At 42.0% G+C, this 13659-nt stretch overlaps 2 protein-coding genes and 1 non-coding gene across 3 annotated transcripts; 2 read left to right on the top strand and 1 right to left on the bottom strand.

The window, feature by feature from the left end:
* Nucleotides 1–2575: 2575 nt before the first annotated feature.
* On the bottom strand, nucleotides 2576–2657 carry trnas-gcu. The gene has a single exon. It is a non-coding gene; the product is annotated as a tRNA-Ser (tRNA).
* Nucleotides 2658–2911: 254 nt separating this feature from the next.
* On the top strand, nucleotides 2912–4451 carry LOC121552380. The gene is made up of 2 exons (XM_041865265.1): nucleotides 2912–3133; nucleotides 3750–4451. Exons 1-2 carry the CDS (start codon nucleotides 2998–3000, stop codon nucleotides 4274–4276), a joined length of 663 nt encoding a protein of 220 aa, XP_041721199.1. The 5' UTR covers nucleotides 2912–2997; the 3' UTR covers nucleotides 4277–4451.
* A 67-nt stretch (nucleotides 4452–4518) lies between these two features.
* On the top strand, nucleotides 4519–12138 carry LOC121552378 (meprin A subunit alpha). The gene is made up of 14 exons (XM_041865262.1): nucleotides 4519–5024; nucleotides 5147–5171; nucleotides 5269–5313; nucleotides 5445–5485; nucleotides 5637–5712; nucleotides 5862–5979; nucleotides 6208–6383; nucleotides 6581–6802; nucleotides 7024–7170; nucleotides 7295–7510; nucleotides 10747–11211; nucleotides 11364–11537; nucleotides 11728–11805; nucleotides 11921–12138. Exons 1-13 carry the CDS (start codon nucleotides 4965–4967, stop codon nucleotides 11775–11777), a joined length of 1815 nt encoding a protein of 604 aa, XP_041721196.1. The 5' UTR covers nucleotides 4519–4964; the 3' UTR covers nucleotides 11778–11805; nucleotides 11921–12138.
* Nucleotides 12139–13659: the final 1521 nt, after the last annotated feature.

Here is a 13659-nt window from a genome sequence, read left to right as displayed (position 1 = left end):
GATCCATGCCCCTACCTTTAAAAAAAAAGGTATCTGTGACCAACAGATGCATATCTGTATTCCCAGCCATGTGAAATCCACAGATTAAGGCCTAATGAATTTATTTAAATTGACTGATTTCCTTATATGACCTATAACTCAGTAAATGTTTTGAAATTGTTGCATGTTGCGTTTATATTTGTGTTCAGTGTATATATAATACAGTACCAGTCAAAAGTTTGGACACACCTACTCACTCATTCAAGGGTTTTTCTATATTTTTACTATTTTCTACATTGTAATATAACAGTGAAGACATCAAAACTATGAAATAACACAAAAAAGTGTTAAACAAATCAAAATATATTTTATATTTGAGATTCTTCAAATGGCCACCCTTTGCCTTGATGACAGCTTTGCACCTTCTTGGCATTCTCTCAACCAGGTTCATGAGGTAGTCACCTGGAATGCATTTCAATTAACAGGTGTGCCTTCTTAAAAGTTAATTTGTGGAATTTATTTCCTTCTTAATGTGTTTGAGCCAATAAGTTGTGTTGTGACAAGGTGTGTGTGTGTGTGTGTGTGTGTGGGGGGGGGGTATACAGAAGATAGCCCTATTTGGTAAAATACCAAGTCCATATTATGGCAAGAACAGCTCAAATAAGCAAAGAGAAACAACAGTCCATCATTACTTTAAGACATGAAGGTCAGTCAATACGGAACATTTCAAGAACTTTGAAAGTTTCTTCAAGTGCAGTCGCAAAAACCATCAAGCGCTATGATGAAACTGGCTCTCATGAGGACCGTGACAGGAATGGAAGACCCAGAGTTACCTCTGCTGCAGAGGATAAGTTCATTAGAGTTACCAGCCTCAGAAATTGCAGCCCAAATAAATGCTTCACAGAGTTCAAGTAACAGACACATCTCAACGTCAACTGTTCAGAGGGGACTGTGTGAATCAGACCTTCATGGTCAAATGACTGCAAAGAAACCACTACTTAAGGACACCAATAATAAGAAGAGACCTGCTTGGGCCAAGCAATGGACATTAGACCGGTGGAAATTTGTCCTTTGGTCTGGAGTCCAAATTGGAGATTTTTGGTTCCAACCGCTGTGTCTTTGTGAGACGCTGTGTGGGTGACCGGATGATCTCCGCATGTGTATTTCCCACCGTAAAGCATGGAGAAGGAGGTGTTGTGGTGTGTGGTTGCGGAGCTGGTGACACCGTCTGTGATTTATTTAGAATTCAAGGCACACTTAACCAGCATGGCTACCACAGCATTCTGCAGTGATAAGTCATCCCATCTGGTTTGGGCTTAGTGGGACTATCATTTGGACAATGACCCAACACAACTCCAGGCTGTGTAAGGGCTATTTTACCAAGAAGGAGAGTGATGGAGTGCTGCATCAGATGACCTGGCCTCCACAATCCCACAACCTCAACCCAATTGAGATGGTTTGGGATGAGTCGGACCGCAGAGTGAAGGAAAAGCAGCCATCAAGTGCTCAGCATATGTGGGAACTCCTTCAAGACTGTTGGAAAAGCATTCCAGGTGAAGCTGGTTGAGAGAATGCCAAGCGTGTGCAAAGCTGTCATCAAGGCAAAGGTTGGCTATTTGAAGATTCTCAAATATAAAATATACTTTGATTTGTTTAAGATTTTTTTGTTTACTACATGATTCCATATGTGTTATTTCATAGTATTGATGTCTTCACTATTATTCTACAATGTAAAAAATAGTCAAAATAAAGAAAAACCCTTGAATGAGTAGGTAGTGTATATCCCTTATTCCCCCCAGCTCTCAGAAGGTTATTTTAGTATTTTCATGGTTGTTTGACAAAACAAACAAATAGTCTTCCAAATTGTATTTGAAAGTACTGTATTTTCAACTACTTATTTCAAATACATGGGTTAAATTAATGGGAGCCAGTATTTGAGTATTTTCTAATACTTTCCAAGTGTATTTCCAAATACATTCCAATACTCAACTACTTGTTTTTTTTTATTTTACCTTTATTTAAAAAGGCAAGTCAGTTAAGAAGAAATTGTTATTTACAATGACGGCCTACACCGGCCAAACCCGGACGATGCTGGGCCAATTGTGCGCCGCCCTATGGGACTCCGCCTGTTGTTATACAGCCTGGAATCGAACCAGGGGGTCTGTAGTGACGCCTCAAGCGCTGAGATGCAGTGCCTTAGAAATATCTGAAATAGTTTTTGAACCCAGGTCTGGTTTCTACTCCTATTGCACTTTATTTTATTTTAATAAAATGCTGTTTAAAAAAAAAAGGAAACATTTTCCATGCATCCCTTCAATTTAATTGAATTTCTGACTAGATGCGGTTGTACATAATAATAATAATAATAATATGCCATTTAGCAGACGCTTTTATCCAAAGCGACTTACAGTCATGCGTGCATAAATTTTTGTGTATGGGTGATCCCGGGGATCGAACCCACTACCTTGGCGTTACAAGCGCCGTGCTCTACCAGCTGAGCTACAGAGGACCACAATTATGTCAGACATATTGTGTACAGCACAGAGCATAGCTAGTTGCAATATATGACTACATTCAGGATAGGGTTAAAAGTATTCGACGAGGATGGGATTCGAACCCACGCGTGCAGAGCACAATGGATTAGCAGTCCATCGCCTTAACCACTCGGCCACCTCGTCTTTCTTCCCTACGCTAAACAGTTAGCTTTATGAAACCAACCAGGCTACATATGTTCCCCCCAGCTAGCTATACAATATATTCTACTGCATGTTTGATTAGTTTTCGCAACATGTAACGTTGCATTTCAGAATCGTTCTGATTTGTATAAATAAAATGTTTTCATTTTAGCTAGCCTCATCTGTCTTAATCATTCCATTGTGGTAGATAGCTAACGTTAGCCAGCTAGCATTTCAAGCTGGACCTATGAGCGTAAGAAAACACTTGAAACGCAGGCGCATTCTGAATTCAACAAATATCTAGTAGCAGCAGCTAGTGCTTTGAAAGCTCACGCTAGCCAACATGCAAATGGCTGACAGAGTAATTTCGGCTGTTTCGGATTATCCCGAGTTGTATAACATAACTTTAAACTCGTACAAGGACTCACAGAGAAAGGCAAGGGCATGGAGGGCTGTAAGTCTGCAAGTGGAAATGCCTGGTAAGGACAGCTTGCTGCTAGCAAGACAACCTTAGCTAGCTAACTCGTAAGGGTGAGGACTAGATGGTATCAGCTACGAAGATAATTTACTTTTCGTAGCAGGTTAGGATAATTCATGTATCAGGTTAGAATAATTAGGTTAAGGCTTGGACAATTGTTTGGTTTAGGGATAACTAAAAATTGAAAAACTCCCGAAACGACATGATTTTGTGAAGATTTAGACGGTATTTGCGTCACTTCCGTCCGTAGCAGTACAGCATCTAGCCACAACCGCAAGTAAGCTTGCCAACTTGCTAGCAACCTACTTGAACTGTGTTGTTGACCAAAGACCCAACTTTCTCTCACCTAGTAGGTAGCTAGCTACATACATAGCCAGCTACATACTTAGCTAGCTACCTGCCAATTGTTATTTCCCTAATAAAACAACAATGTGATCCCTGCAATAAGGTAAATTAGGAATAAATACATGTTTACATAATATTCAAGAAATGGCATGGTGTGTAATTCCCTCAACCTTTGATAGGTCAGATTGAGATTGCTCTATTTGTGTAAGATGCAGGTACCCTTACCCGTCTCCCCTCTTCTTTTTGTCTGACGTGTCATTTGGTGTGTTCAGTTGATGACTGTCAGAAGAAATGGAAGAACCTGAGGGACACCTTTGTCAGATTCAAGCGGGCTGAGCAGCAGAGGAAAGCCTCTGGGGAGCCAGATAGTCACAAGAAGAACTGGATGCACAGCAGGAGAATGTCCTTCCTCACCCCCTTCATCCAGGCCAAGGGCTGGCAAGGAGACACCTCAGGTGACTTGGAGGATGAGGAGTGGGGAGAGGATGATAAGGAAAGGGAGAGGAACGGGGAAAGTGCCACAGAAGGCGTGGATAATAAATCAGCCTTCATTATCCACGAGATCGAGGGGGACCAGGCAGACGATGAAGATGCTCCCTCTCCTGACACTGCGTCGGGATCCAATGGGCCCAGCCAGAAGAGGAGGTGGCAGATGGATGGGATGGATGGAATGGAGGACATAGAGGACGAGATGTTCTTCTTTAGTTTGCTCCCGTATCTTAGGAAGCTCCCCCATAGAAAGAAGAGTGCTGTAAAACTGAAAATACACCAACTTTTACATGAAGCAGCATTCCAATAACCCACTGCCCCGCCACGCCCCCTCCTTCCCTCAATTCTGTTTCCACTATTTTGTAAAGCATAAGCCTACATTTTGTCATGTTACCAACTATTATTCTATACTCAGTTTGATACTTTGCCTGTTGTTTATGGTGATTGCAAGGTCAATTGTTAACAAATAAATACTTTATACATTTGAGGGCCTGAACTGATTGCTGTGTCTGCAAGCAATTCTCAACTTGCTCAGGATAATGAATCACTACTCCCTTCCCCCTGGACAGATGTGGAGACTGTTGGCAATGGTGATGCTACCTGTTAAGCAAGGTTAAACATTAATATAAGATCTCACTAGCCAGCTTTGACACTGTTTTGCATGCTTTTTATAAGTTTTTAACACAGAAGCAGAGAGGGGTACTTTTCAATACTTACAAGGTGGTGGCAGTCACAGTCTCACTGATTGTCATATAAAAAAAGTGTTATTCTTTTCCCCCAGCCAATGAGTGTTGGCTCACATTCGTTTTCCCTGAGCTGCTTGGGAAGGTGCTCTGAACTGGTTTTATAACATCCCACATGTCAGCAGCACTGTAGAGTCAAGGCCCCCAGTTACTTTTTACCATAGCAGACATAAACTTTATCAAGGGCTAAAGGTCCTCTGGTTCACTTGGAAACTTAAACCAAAGCAGAAACTCAAATCTCTAGCCATATTCATCATGTCCATGCAGACACTTCTCTTCTTGACAGGGCTGGTTGCGCTGTCCAGTTCATACACTGTAAGTACAGTAAATACATTTTAATTATGATTGTGAAGATGATTACTAGACATGTAATGGTAGTGCTTAAAGGAATAGTGGAATTGAAATGATAGCATATTTGTTTCTCTTTGGGGGGACAGATTCCTCTGTCATCTCGTGTGCATGGTATGTCAACCAAATATCTTTACATAAAGTCAATTCTAAGTACATCAAAATTATTCTACTTCCATGTCTTGATCTGAGCCATGCTTTTTATGTGCAGAGGTATACGGAAAGGGTGAAGATGATAATCCCTTACTTAACTTGGGTGAGTTTGAGGAACTTAACCTGATGTTTGTATGTGGTAATTTTGATTAAACATTTCATGTTTGATGTTCATGACATGAATAGTGATCAAATGTTGAATTCATTGTTTTCAAATGATATTTGGCCTGACAGGGGCAGAAGAAGACTTGGTTGAAGGGGATATGCTCATTCTGGTAAGAAACAGTGGTATTATTTTGCTATATGTTATCAGATAGCTGTTATCACTTAAAAAAACAGATTGTCCCTTGATAATCTTTATGTCTTCCCTGAGTCCAGAAAGATTCAGTCCAATTAGTACATGACTCCTTTTCCTCCTTTTAACAGCAAGGACGCAATGCCTTGATTGACACTAAATACAGATGGAAGTTTCCCATACCGTACATTCTGTCAGATGACTTGGGTAAGTGCAAGTTGAATTTGATATAGAGTCCAACTAAAATTACTTGAATTCATTTATTTACATGCAACACAGCATAAAAGGCACAATATCCATTTATTACACAGTAAGCCACTTGTGATGTCTTATCTTTGTTCTTCCTTGTCTTTCAGATTTGAATGCCAAAGGTTGTGTCCATCAGGCATTTGAAATGTACCGTCTGAAATCTTGCATAGACTTCAAGCCCTACGAAGGCGAGAAGACATACATCAAGTTTGAAAAGAGAGGCGGGTATGAGCTGATTATGTACAGATTGTCCAACAACCATTTATTTTACACAGATGCTCTACAGCTTTCATGTATACATTCACCAGGACAGACTAAATGAACAAATCTCAGTCAATTTGTTACGCAAAATGATTGCCTTCTTGCATAACTGCTGCATAGTTTTAACATTCGACTTTAAACATGTCCGCCCTCACACATCCATGTAACGCAACTTTGAACTGTGTTTGCCAGGTGTTTCTCCAGCGTTGGGGACCAGCAGAATGGACAGATCCTGTCCCTTGGCGATGGCTGTGACCACAAGGCTGTGATCGAACATGAGCTCCTCCACGCTCTGGGCTTCTACCATGAGCAGTCTCGCCAGGACAGAGACGACTACGTCAAGATCTGGCTTGACCAGGTCACTCCAGGTCAGTATCAGTCAGCCCTCTGGTTGATGAGAGACAGCAAGGGTGGCTGATCTTGGCCACAAAGGGCCAAGTGGAGGGTTTTGTTACAGCCTAGCACTAACACAGCTGATTCACAAAATGTGACTGTCTAGATGCAATAACATTATTAGTTAAGTGGGAACATTTTAGTATGACATGTTTTGTATTCTTTCTTGCAGGGCTGGAACATAATTTCAACAAATACGATGATTCCTTCATCACTGACCAGAACACCCCTTATGATTATGAGTCTGTCATGCACTACCGGCCATACTCCTTCAACGTGGACCCCAACATTCCCACCATCACCACCAACATCCCAGAATTCAACAATATCATTGGCCAGTACCTGGACTTCAGCAAACTGGACATGCTGAGGTTGAACAGGATGTATAACTGCTGTAAGTGTTGTGAGACAGAGAGTATTACCTATTTTTCCTGACACAGCTGTGTGGCAGCGGTGTAGGAAAATGTAAACTACTAGTTTTAAGAACAAGCTGATCACCTCTCTGTTTTTGTCAAGTTAAAATGTTCTAGTGTCAGATGTGATAATGAAATTAAAGTTGCTTCATTGTGATACACGTGCAAACGTGTCAACTGAGATATGCCCCTCCATTTCCAGCCTCCCCTCTCACTCTCCTGGACCAGTGTTCCTTTGAGTACATCAACATCTGTGGGATGATTCAGAGCCCCACTGATGATGCAGACTGGGTCCACACCAAGAGCAGCACTGGGAACGAGGATCACACTCTCATTGGCCAATGCAGAGGTCAGAGTTCAACGATACATAGCCTCAGATCAACCACTTCTAGGAGTAGATTACCATATCCCCAATCCTAACCATTAGAGTGAAGAGCTCTAACAGTATGTGTGATATCTTTGTGGTCTTTTAGATGCAGGTTACTACATGCACTTCAACACTAAAACTGGGAAGGCGGAGGAGTCAGCTCTGCTAGAGTCTCGCATCCTCTATCCCAAGAGACACCTGCAGTGTCTGCAGTTCTTCTACAAGATGACAGGCGGACCAAAGGACAGACTTGTGATATGGGTCAAGATGGACGATGGGACTGGGACAGTTCGCAAACTGAAGAAAATGCACACTATCTGGGGTATTCATTTTCAAATATACAATCACTGATACAGTTGAAGTCAGAAGTTTACATACACCTTAGCCAAATACATTTAAACTCAGTTTTTAACAATTCCTGACATTTAATCCTAGTAAAAACTCCCTGTTTTAGGATCACCACTTTATTTTAAGAATGTGAAATGTCAGAATAATAGTAGAGAGAATGATTTATTTCATCACATTCCCAGTGGGTCAGAAGTCTACATACACTCAATTAGTATTTGGTAGCATTGCCTTTAAATTGTTTAACTTGGGTCAAACGTTTTGGGTAGCCTTCCACAAGCTTCCCACAATAGGTTGGGTGAATTTTGGCCCATTCCTCCTGACAGAGCTGGTGTAACTGAGTCAGGTTTGTAGGCCTCCTTGCTCGCACATGCTTTTTCAGTTCTGCCCACAAACTTTCTATAGGATTGAGGTCAGGGCTTTGTGATGGCCACTCCAATACCTTGACTTTGTTGTCCATAAGCCATTTTGCCACAGCTTTGGGAGTATGTTAGGGGTCATTGTCCATTTGGAAGACCCATTTGCGACCAAGCTTTAACTTCCTGACTGATGTCTTGAGATGTTGCTTCAATATATCCACATAATTTTCCTTCCTCATAATGCCATCTATTTTGTGAAGCGCACTAGTCCCTCCTGCAGCAAAGCACCCCCACAGCATGATGCTGCCACCCCCGTGCTTCACGGTTGGGATGGTGTTCTTCGGCTTGCAAGCAACCCCCTTTTTCCTCCAAACATAACGATGGTCATTATGGCCAAACAGTTATATTTTTGTTTCATCAGATCAGAGGACATTTCTCCAAAAAGTACGATCTTTGTCCCCATGTGCAGTTGCAAACAGTAGTCTGGCTTTTTTATGGCGGTTTTGGAGCAGTGGCTTCTTCCTTGCTGAACGGCATTTCAGGTTATGTCTATATAGGACTAGTTTTACTGTGGATATAGATACTTGTTTCCTCCAGCATCTTCACAAGGTCCTTTGCTGTTGTTCTGGGATTGATTTGGACTTTTCGCACCAAAGTACGTTCATCTCTAGGAGACAGAATGCGTCTCCTTCCTGAGCGGTATGACGGCTGCATGGTCCCATGGTGTTTATACTTGCGTACTATTGTTTGTATAGATGAATGTTCCCAAGGACGAACCAGACATGTGGAGGTCTACATTTTTTTTTCTGAGGTCTTGGCTGATTTCTTTTGATTTTCCCATGATGTCAAGCAAAGAGGCACTGAGTTTGAAGGTAGGCCTTGAAATACATCCACAGGTACACCCCCAATTGACTCCAATGATGTCAATTAGCCTATCAGAAGCTTCTAAAGCAATGACATCATTTTCTGGAATTTTCCAAGCTGTTTAAAGGCACCGTCAACTTAGTGTATGTAAACTTCTGACCCACTGGAATTGTGATACAGTGAATTCTAAGTGAAATAATCTGTCTGTAAACAATTGTTGGAACAATTACTTGTGTCATGCACAAAGTAGATGTCCTAACCGACTTGCCAAAACTATAGTTTGTTAACAAGAAATTTGTGGAGTGGTTGAAAAACTACTTTTAATGACTCCAACCTAAGTGTATGTAAACTTCAGACTCCAACTGTATATGTATTGTTTATCCTCTTCGTTTGAAACTTTGTTACAGTGAGGGAAAAAAGTATTTGATCCCCTGCTGATTTTGTACATTTACCCACTGACAAAGAAATGATCAATCTATAATTTTAATGGTAGGTTTATTTGAACAGTGAGAGACAGAATAACAACAAAAAAATCCAGATAAACGCATGTCTGGCTCCCAGGTGTCTTTTATACAGGTAACGAGCTGAGATTAGGATCACACTCTTAAAGGGAGTGCTCCTAATCTCAGCTTGTTACCTGTATAAAAGACACCTGTCCACAGAATTAATCAATCAATCAGATTCCAAACTCTCCACCATGGCCAATACCAAAGAGCTCTCCAAGGATGTCAGGGACAAGATTGTAGACCTACACAAGGCTGGAATGGGCTACAAGATCATCGCCAAGCGGCTTGGTGAGAATGTGACAACAGTTGGTGCGATTATTTGCAAATGGAAGAAACACAAAATAACTGTCAATCTCCCTCGGCCTGGGGCTCCATGCAAGATCTCACCTCGTGGAGTTGCAATAATCATGAGAACGGTGAGGAATCAGCCCAGAACTACACGGGAGGATCTTGTCAATGATCTCAAGGCAGCTGGGACCATAGTCACCAAGAAAACAATTGGTAACACACTACGCCGTGAAGGACTGAAATCCTGCAGCGCCCGCAAGGTCCCCCTTTTCAAGAAAGTACATATACAGGCCCGTCTTAAGTTTGCCAATGAACATCTGAATGATTCAGAGGAGAACTGGGTGAAAGTGTTGTGGTCAGATGAGACCAAAATGGAGCTCTTTGGCATCAACTCAACTCGCCGTGTTTGGAGGAGGAGGAATGCTGCCTATGACCCCAAGAACACCATCCCCACCGTCAAACATGGAGGTGGAAACATTATGCTTTGGGGGTGTTTTTTTGCTAAGGGGACAGGACAACTTCACCGCATCAAAGGGATGATGGACGGGGCCATGTACCGTCAATTCTTGGGTGAGAACCTCCTTCCCTAAGCCAGGGCATTGAAAATGGGTCGTGGATGGGTATTCCAGCATGACAATGACCCAAAACACACAGCCAAGGCAACAAAGGAGTGGCTCAAGAAGAAGCACATTAAGGTCCTGGAGTGGCCTAGCCAGTCTCCAGACCTTAATCCCATAGAAAATCTGTGGAGGGAGCTGAAGGTTCGATTTGCCAAACGTCAGCTGAAGGTTCGAGTTGCCAGCCTCGAAACCTTAATGACTTGGAGAAGATCTGCAAAGAGGAGTGGAACAAAATCCCTCCTGAGATGTGTGCAAGCCTGGTGGCCAACTACAAGAAACGTTTGACCTCTGTGATTGCCAACAAGGGTTTTGCCACCAAGTACTAAGTCATGTTTTGCAGAGGGGTCAAATACTTATTTCCCTCATTAAAATGCAAATCAATTTATAACATTTTTGATATGCGTTTTTCTGGATTATTTTGTTGTTTTTCTGTCTCTCACTGTTCAAATAAACCTACCATTAAAATTATAGACTGATCATGTCTTTGTCAGTGGGCAAACGTACAAAATCAGCAGGGGATCAAATACTTTTTTCCCTCACTGTACTACATTGATTTAATTTTGTTTTGTAAACTAGGAGATGCCGACCACACATGGAGGATTGTCCACGTCTCCATGGAGATCGAAGAGAAGTTCCGCTATGCTTTCCAAGGTGTCCGAGGAGATCCAGCTACATCCAGTGGAGGAATCTTCATTGACGACATCAGCCTGACGGAGACTCGCTGTCCCAACGCTGTCTGGCAGATCAAGAACTTCACCGGAATCCTCAACACTGCAAACAATACCACTGTCATGGACAGTCCAGTCTTCTACAGCCCAGAGGGCTATCGTTACGGTGTACGTGTCCGTCCCGTCTCTGACTACAGTGACTACACTGGTGGCTACACTGGGCTGTACTTCCACCTGGCCAGCGGGGCTAATGACGTGGTCATGCAGTGGCCGGCCCTGAACAGGCAGGCTAAAATCGTGGTCATGGACCAGGATCCTGACATCAAACTGAGGATGTCGTCTGCTCGCAGTTTGACTACAGACCTGATAAAGAGTAGGTCATTATTGTGTTTAGAGACTACACTTGTGGTTAGATTTGTCTTCATGATATCTGGCCCATAATCTGATCAGATTACGACGGCCATGAAACAGCTGTAATGTGATTTAATAGTCTTATGATATACAGTATGTTTCTGTGTTCTCCAGCTCCAGATGGGAAGCTGTGGTGGGACAATCCAACCAATGTGGGGACCTATGACCCAGAGTGTGGGTGCTACAGGGGAGAGTCGCGAGGATGGCGCAATATGATCAAGCATTTTGACTTGCGACGACGGAACTACCTGAAAAACGATGACCTCATCATCTTTGTCGACTTTGAAGGTAAGTGGAGGAGGACTAGTATCGTTACTGGTCAGATCATACTATTAAAACACAAATTTGTTTTACATCACTGTCAGATATCAGGATTTGACCTCCTGAAATGCTTTGCGATAGCCAGAGCAATAAACGAGCTTGTTAGATTTTGAGGTCAGCTGATTGAATGGCAACACTGCTTTTAATGTCTCTATAGACATAACATCTCTGATAAAAACCGAGGTTCCCATCAACCCAAAGGAGTGAGAACGTGTTTTACTACCACAGAGGGGAGGTAAGCTGTTTCTTTTAAATTCTCTAAAATTTCTTTCCTTTTTGTGACATTTGTATTTTCATTAATATTGTTCCAATTTATGTTTTTTGTGTCTTTGTATTTAATATTTCGGCAGAACCGGCAGTCCTGAGGATTTGGACAGACTCAGGAAAAGTACAGAAAATAACAGCACAATTTATGTAAACTAATGTTGTTCGTAAATATACATTATTTTGTATAAAATGTGATTGGTTTGCAAACTTTATAAAATAACTAAATACTCTTGAAATTGTATGTGTTTTTACTGTTCAAATATTCTTATTCACATTTCTTTCATTAAAGTTTGAGTCTTCAAATAAATGCTTCATTATGTTTTTTCTGTTGCACAGGATTTTTTGTTTTGAAATAAAAATAAATATTTCGTAGACATGATCACAGTAAAATACAATTTATAAAGTCATATATGTATGAGGGTCATGACTCCTTTATATGCCACTTAAATGACGGGGGATTATTTCGAATAGGCTATCACTTTTAGTACCTCAAAATGTCCATGTTGTAATACAGTTTATGTCACATACTTCAATCATCATGTACATCATATACAATATGTTTGCATTTGTTACCATAGCGCGTTATATTACCCATAGAAATATATACTGAACAAAAATATAAACGCAACATGTAAGGTGTTGGTCTCATGTTTCATGAGCTGAAATAAAAGATCCCAGAACATTTCCATACGCACAAAAAGCTTATTTCTCTAAAATGTTGTGCACAAATTTGTTTACATCACTGTTAGTGAGCATTTCTCCTTTGCCAAGATAATCCATCCACCTGACAGGTGTGGCATATCAAGAAGCTGATTAAACAGCATGATCATTACACAGTTGCACCTTGTGCTGGGGACAATAAAAGGCCACTCTAAAAGTGCATGTTTTGTCACACAACACAATGCCACAGATGTCTCAAGTTTTGAGGGAGCGTGCAATTGGCATGCTGACTACGTTGTTTTAAAGAATTTGGCAGTACATCCAACCGGCCTCACAACCGCAGACTAAGTGTATCCACGCCAGCCCAGGACCTCCACATCCGGCTTCTTCACCTGCAGGATAATCTGAGACCAGCCACCCGGACAACTGATGAAACTGTGGGTTTGCACAAGCAAAACATTTCTGCACAAACTGTCAGAAACCATCTCAGGGAAGCTCATCTGCGTGCTCGTCATCCTCACCAGGGTCTTGACCTGACTGCAATTCAGCATTGTAACCGACTTCAGTGGGCAAATGCTCACCTTCGATGGCCACTGGCATGCTGAAGAAGTGTGCTCTTCATAGATGAATCCCTGTTTCAACTGTACCGGGCAGATGGCATTTAGCATGTATGGCATTGTGTGTGCGAGCAGTTTGCTGATGTCAACGTTGTGAACAGAGTGCCCCATGGTGATGGTGGGGTTATGGTATGGGCAGGCATAACTTATGGACAATGAACACAATTGCATTTTATCGATTGCAATTTGAATGCACAGAGATACCGTGAAGAGATCCTGAGGCCCATTGTCGTGCCGTTCATCTGCCGCCATCACCTCATGTTTCAGCATGATAATGCACAGCCCCATGTCGCAAGGATCTGTAGCATATTCCTGGAAGCTGAAAATGTCCCAGTTCTTCCATGGCCTGCATACTCACCAGACATGTCACCCATTGAGCATGTTTGGACTGCTCTGGATCGACATGTACGACAATGTGTTCCGGTTTCCGCCAATATCCAGCAACTTCTCTGTAGCTCAACTGGTAGAGCACGGCGCTTGTAACGCCAGGGTAGTGGGTTCGATCCCCGGGACCACCCATACACAAAAAATGTATGCACGCATGA

Source organism: Coregonus clupeaformis, chromosome 36 (genome assembly GCF_020615455.1).
Source record: "Coregonus clupeaformis isolate EN_2021a chromosome 36, ASM2061545v1, whole genome shotgun sequence".
NCBI classification, from domain to species: domain Eukaryota; kingdom Metazoa; phylum Chordata; class Actinopteri; order Salmoniformes; family Salmonidae; genus Coregonus; species Coregonus clupeaformis.
Note: the sequence above shows the minus strand (reverse complement) of the source record. Positions and strands in the feature narration are given on the sequence as shown.

Bases quoted from the DNA above. Each gene is read 5' to 3' on its own strand.
- LOC121552380 (XM_041865265.1), top strand. From the start codon at position 2,998: ATGCAAATGGCTGACAGAGTAATTTCGGCTGTTTCGGATTATCCCGAG. The intron at 3,134-3,749 runs GTAAGGACAGCT...TGGTGTGTTCAG, and splicing joins TCTGCAAGTGGAAATGCCTG to TTGATGACTGTCAGAAGAAA.
- LOC121552378 (XM_041865262.1), top strand. From the start codon at position 4,965: ATGTCCATGCAGACACTTCTCTTCTTGACAGGGCTGGTTGCGCTGTCC. The intron at 5,486-5,636 runs GTAAGAAACAGT...TCCTTTTAACAG, and splicing joins AAGGGGATATGCTCATTCTG to CAAGGACGCAATGCCTTGAT. The intron at 11,212-11,363 runs GTAGGTCATTAT...TGTGTTCTCCAG, and splicing joins GACTACAGACCTGATAAAGA to CTCCAGATGGGAAGCTGTGG.